The sequence below is a fragment of the Balaenoptera acutorostrata genome, chromosome 9 (genome assembly GCF_949987535.1).
Source record: "Balaenoptera acutorostrata chromosome 9, mBalAcu1.1, whole genome shotgun sequence".
NCBI lineage: Eukaryota > Metazoa > Chordata > Mammalia > Artiodactyla > Balaenopteridae > Balaenoptera > Balaenoptera acutorostrata.
The window spans coordinates 73617670-73629376 of NC_080072.1; the positions used below are offsets into that span (position 1 = coordinate 73617670).

General features: G+C 41.2%; 1 protein-coding gene across 1 annotated transcript; it reads left to right on the top strand.

Annotated features, from left to right (window-relative positions):
• Positions 1-2927: 2927 nt before the first annotated feature.
• Positions 2928-4493, top strand: LOC130708891 (lysine-specific demethylase 4D-like). The gene has a single exon (XM_057553290.1). The coding sequence runs from the start codon at positions 2928-2930 to the stop codon at positions 4491-4493; it is 1566 nt and encodes a 521-aa protein (XP_057409273.1).
• Positions 4494-11707: the final 7214 nt, after the last annotated feature.

The window sequence follows — 11707 nt, forward strand, 5'->3', positions numbered from 1 at the left end:
ATACTGCAGGTTCTAATTAGTCATCAATTTTATACACATCAGTGCATACATGTCAATCCCAATCGCCCAATTCAGCACACCACCACCCACACCCCACCGCGGTTTTCCCCCCTTGGTGTCCATACGCTTGTTCTCTACATCTCTGTCTCAACTTCTGCCCTGCAAACCGGTTCATCTGTACTATTTCTCTAGATTCCACATACATGCGTTAATATACGATATTTGTTTTTCTCTTTCTGACTTACTTCACTCTGTATGACAGTCTCTAGATCCATCCACGTCTCAACAAATGACTCAATTTCGTTCCTTTTTATGGCTGAGTAATATTCTATTGTATATATGTACCACCACTTCTTTATCCATTCATCTGTCGATGGGCATTGAGGTTGCCTCCGTGACCTGGCTATTGTAAATAGTGCTGCAATGAACATTGGGGTGCATGTATTTTTTCAATTATGGTTTTCTCTGTGTATATGCCCAGTAGTGGGATTGCTGGATCATATGGTAATTCTATTTTTAGCTTCTTAAGGAACCTCTATACTCTTCTCCATAGTGGCTCTATCTATTTACATTCCCACCAACAGTGCAAGAGGGTTCCCTTTTCTCCACACCTTCTCCAGCATTTGTTTGTAGATGTTCTAATGATGCCTATTCTAACTGGTGTGAGGTGATACCTCATTGTAGTTTTGATTTGCATTTCTCTAATAATTAGTGATATTGAGCAGCTTTTCATGCTGATGCATCTCTTTTTCCTAACTTTAATGAGAATGTTACTTTTGTTTCACTGTTAAGAATGATCATTGCTATTTTTTACCTTGAAATTCTTTATCTTACAAAAAAAAGTTTCTCTTGATGCTTTGCAAGTAAGAATTTTAAAATCATGAATGGATTTTCCATTTCATCAAATGCTTTTTTTGGTACTTATAAGATGATGATATCTTTCATTTACTTTGTTAATATTCTGAATTATATCATTAAATTTTCCAATGTTCAATCATACTTGCATTCTATTTGGTCATGATGTATTATTCTTTTACTATATTGCTGCATTTCATTGGATAACATTCCATTTTATGCTTTCCTCTATGCTTATAAACAAAAATGGCCTGTAGCTTTATTTTTTATTGTCCTTTTTTCGTTTGGCTATCAGAGAGCAGAATAGCCTCATCTGAGTAGCTTTCCAGCTTTTTCTATACTCTGAAGCAATTTGCACAATAAGAGTTAACTGTTTCTTGAAAGTTTTCTAGATTCACATGCAAAATGATGCGTCTCCTGGACTTTCAGGGGTCATACTTTGAACCAGCTTCTTATACTGGGGTGTTATTCAAGCTTTCTGGTGTTTCTTGCATCCATTTTGGATATGTTTCCTCTCCAGAAATTTATTCTTTTCTCTTATCTTTTGAAAATGTTGCTGTCAAGTTTCTCCTAAGATTATCTTTGGAGATTTTAAAAATTCTTTTGTGCACTATTTCATTCCTAGTGGTTTATTTTCCCCTTCTTTCTTATGCTCAGTTATGCCCATGCTTTATTGCTATCATTAATTTCTTCCAAGAATATTTTTGGTCATCAGTGTTCAGTCTTGTATGTGTTTTCTTTCATTAATTTTGTCTTTATTCTTTGTTATTTTTTTACTCCTACCCCTTCTTTCTCTTCTTCTATTTTATAGCTTCTTCAATTGAATATTTAGTTCATATATTTTCAATCACCCTTCCTTTTCCTTTTGGTACGATGAAAGCTATCTGTCTCCTTTAATGCTTTTCACCCTAAACTATATTTTTAAATTTATTTAAATAATATAAATAAATTTTAAAAAATTTATTTCACAGAAATTTGTGAGATTCATCATAACTTGATGAATTATGACAATGAGCCATTCTGATGGCTGTGTAACCAGTACCTGGGTTCAGAACAGAATATTCACATTATTCTAGAGACTTCCTCACAGCCCCACTCACAACCTCTCTCTTTCACAAAGGTAACCACTACTCTGACTTCTAACATACATTATGTTGGTACCAAAAAATATCATCATCTTATAGGTACCTTTTTATCTTTATATAAATGGAAGCATAGAATAGGTATTCTTGTGAGTCCAGATAATTTTGCTCAGTATTATGTTTATAGAATTATTCTTTTATTTTCATGTAGTTTTTGTTTATCTCATTCCTGTATTGTATTCCATTGTATGAATATACTACAATGTACTTAGCCATTCTAATGTTGACTGGCATTTGAGTTGTTTCCAGTGTTTGACTACTGAAATCATGTTGTTCTGAACATTCTCGGACTTGACTTGCATTGCACAGACATACACATATCCTAGGCATGAATCATAGCACATGGGTAAGTTCAATTTTAGTGGATACTGTCCAAATAGGTTTTCAAAGTGAATGTAATGATTTCCGTTCTCCTTACTAGAGTACAAGAATTTCCATTGTTCACAACAACACCATTTCTTGTATTGTCAAACTTATGAAATTTTAGCCTTTATTTGAATATGCAATTAAAGTCCATGGTGGTGTTTTCTTTGTAGTTCCCTTGTAACTATTTCCAACCATCAGTTTTCAACCTGTCTCTATTCTTTTTCTTTTTAGGTTTTGTTTTCAATTCTGCCCTGAAGACACTGCATTTGGGATACCCAGCCAGGGCTGGGTGATTCACTAGATCTCAAGAGGACAGAGCCAAGTGTCAACCAAGGACATCACAGACTTGCAGGCTCAGCCGGCATCAGTCCTGAGCAAGGCTTCTGCCCAGCGTGGAGTCCCCTGGAGAATCAGCAAGCCTAAGAAATATTATCAACTCATTGCATTAAAGTCTACTGCGGGTTCCTGCTGATATACTCCAACCCATTTTTGAAAAAGTAGTGTTTTCCAGCATCCTCACCTGCCCAGAACATACATCAGAACTTGAGAGTTTCCTGCTTATTAATGAAAGCTATGAAGTCTAAGTCGAACTGGGCCCGGAACCCAAGTTGTAGAATAATGGTATTTCATCCAACCAAAGAAGAGTTTAATGATTTCGATAAATACATTGCTTATATGGAATCCCAAGGTGCACACCGAGCAGGCGTGGCGAAGATCATTCCACCCAAGGACTGGAAAGCCAGACAGACCTATGATGATATCAGTGACATCTTAATAGCCGCTCCCCTCCAGCAGGTGACTTCTGGGCAGGCAGGTGTGTTTACTCAATACCACAAAAAGAAGAAAGCCATGACCGTGGGTGAGTACCACCACTTAGCAAATAGTGCAAAATACCGGACTCCACCACACTTTGATTTTAAGGAGCTGGAGCGAAAATATTGGAAAACACGCCTCTATGATTCACCAGTATATGGTGCGGACGTGAGTGGCTCCTTATTCGATCAAAACACGGAGCAGTGGAACCTTGGACACCTGGGAACCATTCAGGACCTGCTGGAGCAGGAGTGCGGAGTGGTCATCGAAGGCGTCAACACCCCGTACCTGTACTTCGGCATGTGGAAGACCGCCTTCGCCTGGCACACGGAGGACATGGACCTTTACAGCATCAACTACATGCACTTCGGGGAGCCCAAGACGTGGTACGCGGTGCCCCCGGAGCACGGCCGGCGCCTGGAACGCCTGGCCAGGGAGCTTTTCCCGGGCAGCGCGCGGGGCTGTGAGGCCTTCCTGCGGCACAAGGTGGCTCTCATCTCGCCCACGGTCCTCAAGGACAACGGCATCCCCTTCGATCAGGTCACTCAGGAGGCTGGAGAGTTCATGGTGACCTTTCCCTATGGCTACCACTCTGGCTTCAACCATGGCTTCAACTGCGCGGAAGCCATCAATTTCGCCTCCCCGCGCTGGATCGATTATGGCAAAGTGGCCTCGCAGTGCAGCTGCGGGGAGGCCCGGGTCGCCTTCTCCATGGACGCCTTCGTGCGCATCCTGCAACCGGAGCGCTACGAGCTGTGGAAACGCGGGCAGGACCGGACCGTGGTGGACTACACGCAGCCCACGGCGCCGGACAGCCAGGTCCTGAACGCCTGGAGGGAGGTCCGAGCGCCCGCGGGAGCCGCTCTCGGCCAGAGGCACCACCTGCCCCGCCGCGCTCTGCGCCCCCGTAGGGCTGTAGCCGCGGGCGGTGGGACCAGCCACCGAGTCCCTGTGCGTTCTGTGTCCCGGCGCCCCTCGCCGGCCCGGGGTTCTTGCTATGCCGCCCAGTTCGGGGATGCGGTCACCAGCACCTCCGGGGAGCCCGGCCCGACCCAGCCGCCGACCCCAGGTCCATCCGCCCCGGATCGCCACCCAGCTGGAAGATGTGGCCCTCGTCGTCGTCCTTGGGAACAGGGCTCTGAGGAGCCAGCTGCTCCCGCCAGGGCTAAGAGGAGGCTTTCCTTAGACACAGATCAGGACCCAGAGGCTCAGCCCCTGCCTGTGGATGCACCCTCGCCGGACAGCGCCACCCCGCTCAGCCCTGGGCTGCAGCATCCCGCCACGGCTTCTGGCTGTGGTTGTGGCCCTGTCCCCTAAGCCCAGGGGATGTCTTTCTACCCCACTGCTCCTGCGTGGGGATCCTTTGAGACTGGTCACATTTACATTTCAGAGCTTTGGGTATTTGCAGGTCACTAGTCTTGCGTGAGAGTGCCTCTTGTGCTGCCGCTGGACGGGCTGGGTCCGTGGTGTTTACCAAATTCTGCAAAGTTTGTTCTTCCTTCCAGACCCTGGAATCTTTGGACACTGCTAACTCCTGTGTCACAAACTGAGGTTTCATGCACTGGACACTCTAGTGGCTCTGGGAACTAGGTCCTGCTGAGGTCGCCAGAGCCCAATCTACCTCACACTCCCATCCTGTGGGCCGGCTCTGGATGCTGCTGAACTTCTAAAGAACCCTGGGCTTTGATTACTCTCCAGTCTCTCTCCTTTTCCTCTTCCCCCTTCTCTTCCCACTTTTCTTGCCAAACTAGGCCCTTTTGACCAATTCGGTCAGTAGAGACTTAGATAATAATTGATAATCTTTCTGAGTCTTTGATGTATTGAAAATGTGTTCTCTGCCAGTATGGTAACTAGAATGTTAAAATCTGAGTTTATTAAATATATTAAAGGTAACCAGAATGTTAAAATCGGACTTTATTTTTTGTGTTGTTCAGTCAGTCAACTGAGAGGTGGTCGTTTTTTCTGCACTTTTCTTAATAATTATACCAAAACATTTCAAGCAAATCTTATTTTTATGAGCTGGTTGCCTTGTGTGATGTTGGTGAGTGAGTTTGGGGTTGATTGTTGGGTTCCAGCTGGCGGGCTGGGTTGGGGGGTTTGGTTTTCAGGCCTATCTGAAGGATGACTTGGTGGGAATCACCTGGCACTTGGCTGATCCAAGTTGCTAGGAGAGATGAGCAAACATAGGACAAAAAGTGCCAGCCTGTGAAAATCTTCTCTCCAAGTCTCCACTGCCTTCTCAATGCTGTATGTATATTTCACATGGTTAAGTCATTGATACATCCCAATAAACCAATCCACAAATAAAGGAACAAGACAATTTCAAGTGGGCATATGTTCTGTGAAGAGATTAAAGGGCATGGGATGCTAGTGCAGAATGGGCAGTGTGGTTCTGGTGGTCAGGGAATACTTCATAGAGCAGGAGGCTTTTCTGAGTCCCAAATGACAAGAAGGAAGGTCCGGAGCTGATTTCCACTTGGATGAAACAGCACGTGTAACAGCCCTAACATAGAGCTTGGTGTTTTTGTGTGGATAGAGAGGAAGCTCATTTGTGTCTGGGGCACTGAGAAGGGAGAGGCAGGGTCCAGGGTATGCAGGACCTTGTAGCTCATGTGAAATATTTGAGTTTTTTTCAACTTGAAATGAGAAGGCATTGGAAGTTTGAAACAGCACTTGACATGATATAATTTGCACATTTAACTAATCACCTTAATTGTTCTGTGGACCCCTTGGGGGCAGGAGAAGTAGTTAGAACATCTAAGTAATACAGGTGAGAATTGATGGTTACTGACTTAGGTCATATTGTTGAAAATGCACAGAAGTGGCCAAACTCAGAATAAATTTTGGAAATTGAACATGATAGTTTGAATGCAGAAGGAAACATTTCAGAGAATCAAACCACATCTCTCTTCCCTCCAGCTCTCCCCTACAGAAGTGCAGTAAGATTCTGGAATTTGAAGCACCATGTAAAAGTAAAGGCAGCAGTAATGAAAAAGTTAGGCTTGTTTGAAGGTCTGATTGAGGAGTAGCAAAAGCCCATGTCTCATCCCTATCACCATGCAGCTAGGCAGCACTTTGGTAGTATATTCTGTGGAAAACTGAAGCTGAGAGACTGAACTCAGGATCCTCAGTGGAGGATGGCAGTGAGATCTTTGGCTGGAAAGATGATTAAGCCCTGTATTCAGATTGTGGAACTGCATGATGGAAGCAGACTGGAATTACTGGGAAGGCAGCAGCCCTGGAGAGCAACTGGACCATAGTAGATCTCATATGAGCAAGGAGTAAACTTTCATGTGATAAGGAACTGAGATCTTGAGGGCTTTTGGTCCTTTCATTTAGGTCAGTTGTGGATATGGCAGTGCAGAGAAATAAGGGAACACTGAAAAATCTCTATGAAGACAGTAGCCTGGCTCATATTGCTATTTTAAATTTTAGAAACTGAAATTTTCCTTGTTATATTTCAGGGATATCACAATCTCTTCCCGGCAGATACACACGCCAAATAGCCTAGGATAACAAAATTGGGGGTTTTGAAGGCCAAGAAACAAAAATAAACTTCAGAAAATATTTCTTCCACTACACTCCTTATGTTTTCACTCACTATACTTGAAACAAAATTTCCTTTGCCCAATAAAGAGAAGCAATGTTAAAAATACAGTTTAGTTTTACCAGTATACTGGTTCCTAAATTAGTCTTCTTGACCTAAGTAGGCATTTCTCAAAAGAAGATATACAAATGGCCAACAGGCCCATGAAGAGATGCTCAACGTCGTTAATTATTAGAGAAATGCAAATCAAAACCACAGAGGGGTATCACCTCACACCTGTCAGAATGGCCATCATCAAAAAGTGTACAAATAATAAATGCTGGAGAGGGTGTGGATGAAAGGGAACGCTCTTACACTTTCGGTAGGAATGCAAATTGGTTCAGCCACTATGGAAAACTGTATGGAGGTTGCTTAAAAAAACTAAAAATAGAGCTACCATATGATCCAACAATCCCATTCCTAGGCATATATCTGGAAAAGACGAAAACTCTAATTCATAAATATACATGCACCCCAGTGTTCACAGCAGCCCTATTAACAATAGCCAAGACATGGAAACAAACCAAGTGCCCATCAACAGATGATTGGTTTAAGAAGAAGTGGTATATACGTACCGTGGAATATTACTCAGCCACAAAAGTATGAAATATTGCCACTTGCAGCAGCATAGATGGACCTAGAGAATATCATACTAAGTGAAGTAAGACAGAAAAACACAAATATATCACTTATATGTGTAATCTAAAAATCAATACAAGTGACTCTATATACAAAACAGAATCAGACTCACAGACATAGAAAACAAACTTGTGGTTAGCTAAGGGGAAAGGGAACAGGGGAGGGATAAATTAGGGGTATGGGATTAACAGATACACACGACTGTACAGAAAACAGATAAGCAACAAGGATTTGCACAAAAAAACAAAACAAACAAAAAACCCCCCAAGGATTTGCTATATAGCACAGGGACCTATATTCAATATCTTGTAATAACCTATTATGAAAAATAATCTGAAAAAATATGTATATAACAATCACGATTCTGTACACCTGCGACTAACACAATATTGCAAATCAATTATACTTCCATTAAAAAAAAATTAGTCTTCTTGAAAGGATCAGGGGCTGGGGGTGGTGATGAAGGGGGTTCATCAAGCAATTCTATTGAAAATTCTATTTTATTTCAAGTCAACCGGCACACTCATTTAGATTCTCACAATCTGGGCCACTCTTCTCAGGAAAAGATACCCAGATTCAGCTCTTCTTCCATGGTCAGTAAGTTGTTGCTATACTTAATCTTGGAGAAGCAAGGGACAATGACAATGACAATTACATAAAGGCAAGGATAGAGCCACCTTTGTTCTCACTGCCATGATCTCTCTTAGGCCTCTCTCCACTCCTGAGAAATAATAATCACGAGTCCAGTGTATATTCATCAAGTTTGTAGACAAAAGGCTACGAAATCGAAAGTAGTATGTCGTGTGGTTTAAACAACGTACCCCCGCCATCACCTTTTAAAAAAGTCAATATTACAGTTACAAGATCTAAAGACTTTCCTATCTATAGTCCCTAGTCAGTTTAACAACGTCCAGTAGATCTGTGTAATTTATTTTATTTTATTCGTTCTGCGGCTGATGGACAATAGAGTTATTTGCAAATCTTTGTTATTTCAAACTATGCTTTACAGAACAGCTTTGTATATAGGATTACTGGGTTGTATTTATGTTCACTTTTAACTTTTTAGGAAAAGCCAGCTTGCCCTCCAATTTCTACCTCTATTGGCAGTGTGGGAGAGTTCTGGTTTCTCCATATCTTGACCCACTTTTTTATATTGTCAGACCTAATCAAAATGGGCAGAGAATAGCTTCTCTGATCATTAGTGATCCTGCACATCTTCTTGTATTTATTGGCCATTTGGATTTCCTCTTTTCTGAATTACCTGTTCTAAAGCTCTACCTACTTTTTTTGGTTTGACTATTTTTTGTTGTTGTTATGTAGAAGTTATGTGATATTCAGGATACTAATTCTTTCTCTATTTCATGTATGATGACAAACTTCTCCTAGACTGTAATTTCTTTTAATTTTTTACGTCATTGTATGAGTCAGGGTTCTTCAGAGTAATAGAACCGATAGGAGATATATGTATAGCTCTTAGTAGAGGAACTCATTCATTTGGCTATGGAGGCTGAGGAATCCCATGATCTGTCAGATGGGCCGTCTGCAAGATGGAGAACGGGGAATATGGTTGAGTTCGAAAGCCTGGGAACCAGGAGTGCCCATGTCAGATGTCCTAAAGCAAGAGAAGACGGATGCGTCTGCTGAAGCAGAGAGAGTAAATTCACCCTTACTCTGCTCTTTTGTTGAATCTGGGCTCTCAGTGGTTTGGGTGATCCCACCTGCAGTGGTGAAGGCGCTCTTTACTCAGTTTACTGATGCAAGTGCTAATCTCTTCCCGGAAGAGCCATGCAGAACACACAGAAGTGATGCTTTACCAGCTATCTGGGCATCTCTTAGCCCAGTCTACATGTGAAATTAACCATCACAGTCATTAGTTTGGAATCATTTAAATATATCAATCACTCCCATCATGGTGCTTTTGGTTTTATATACCATTGTTCTACCCTGAGTTCATAAAAACATTCTTCAATATTTTGTCTTAAAATTCTGTGTTGTATCTGTCTGTAATGCACCTCAAATTTATTTATGTAAGTGGTATGAGGTCGAGCTCCAATTCCACCCCGCAAAATAGTGACAATGCCACTACCACATATTGAATAGCCCATCCTTCCCCATTGCTTTGCTACACTACCTCCATCATAGGCAGACTCCCACATATCCATGTGTCTGTGTCTGGCCTCTCTATTCTGTACATAGATATATTTGTCCATTGAAGCTCAAATATCACAGTTCGGTAGAGGAGAAGTCACCCCTCTTTGTTCTTCTTTTAAGGAATCATCTTGGAGATTCTTGCTTGAATACTTCCCTACTTACTAGATCTGTCACCTTGACCAAGTTTCTTAATATCTCCTTGATGCGGTTTCCTCATATGAGAAATAGGGTTCATAGGATTTCCCTTATAGGGTCATTATGAAGATAAGGCGTAAATAAATTATTCTATGCAGAGTGCATTGAACAGTGTCTGGCATTAGATAGTCACCGTATATTAGCTATTTTTAATAATATTTGTTCTGTTGGAGGTACAGAGAAACTTCTGTGGATCAAAATCAATGAAAAAGAGAGTGAAAAGACAAATCAAAGAGTGAGAACAGATATCATGTTACTCATACCCAGTAAAGAAGTAATAAGCAGAACGTATAACTACTACCAAGACAGACAACCCAGCAGAAAAATGGACAAAATACTTGATGAGGCACTTCCTGAAGGAGCACCCCTAATCAGCCAATAATCATCAGAAAAATTGGTTCACCCCTATTAGTAACCAAGTAAATGCAAATCATTATGAGGTACCCCTACGCCCTCACCTGATCGGCTAAAACTATAAAGGCAGAAAATCACCAAAGGTCTGCAAAAGTGAAGGGCGATGAGCACCCTTGCATGCAGCTAGTGCCTAAACTGGTAAAATGTGTTGAAAAAATTTGGCACGTTGCAGTTTACATATTCTATGGCCAGTATACACGTCAGAGAATTTTCAGAGCAACGCTGTTTGTAAGAGGCCAAAAGTGGAAACAACCCAAAGCCCCATCAACAGTAGAAAGTTTATATGGTTGAATACTTTACAGCCCTGAAACAGAAAAGTCCAGCTGCATGCAACGGTGTAAATGATGAAAAAATACACCAAAAATACACTAAAGTACATAAATACATTTGTGTTTCTTCAAGGTTAATAAAGTTTTCAAAAATGGACAGAGTTTTAATTTTATAATGTTGACCAAAATTACTATGTGAATATGATAAGGTCAGTGTAGGAGGCAGAAGGGGCTGTAATCTGGGAAAAAGATCACAAGTCAGGCAGCCAGGTGCCTGGCAATGTTGCATTTCTTGACCTGGGTAGTGGCTCCACTTCTGTTCACTCTATAGTCATTTGTTGAACTGTACATATATGCTCTACAGATGTCTGTGAACACTTTATATTTCATAATTTAAAATATTTTTAAAAGTGCTCTAAAAAATTAAGTCACATAGTGGTTCATAAAATCATTTGGTTTGTAGTGTGTTGTATTGTAGACTGTTTCCAAAACTCAGATTATGTTTCTAATCTTTTTCATTCTAATATTGTTTATTGATGCCTTCTCCTGTTTGTTTATTATTTACAATATTATATTTAGTAATACGTAAGTTTTTGGACAATTTTAGACTTACAAAACATTGAACACGTGGTTCAGGGAGTATTGACCCGACCCCACTCACATGTCCCCCTATTAGTAACATCTTACTTCCCATGGTATATTGATTACAATTAATGAACCAATGTCAATAAGTTATTGTCTACTAAAGCCTATCATTGGTTCAGATTTCCTCACCTTTTACCCAACATCCTTTTTCTGTTCCAAGATCTCATCTAAAATATCAAATTACATTTAGTTTTCATGTCTCCTTAGGTTTCTCTTGGCTGTAACAGATTCTCAGGCTTTCCTCGTTTTTGACCAAAAGTTTGTATAGAAACCTGACAGTTTGGGGGAATACTGGTCAGGTGTATTGTAGGATGCACCTCTTGTGGAATTTGACGCTTTTCTTATGATTATCTTGGGTTTCTGTATTTTTTTGGAGGAAGATTACAGAGGGAATTTTATCACATTTTAATCATATCATATCAAGGACATATACTATCAAAGTAAATTATGACTTTTTTTTTTTTGGCCACGTCCCGCAGTTTGTGGGATCTTATTTCCCTAGCCAGGGATCGAATCTGGGCCCTAGGCAGTGAAAGTGTGGAGTCCTAACCACTGGACTGCCAGGGAATTCCCAGTTTATGACTCTTGATGTTGACCTGGTTAAAATGGTGTTTGGCAGGGTCTTCCTCCAT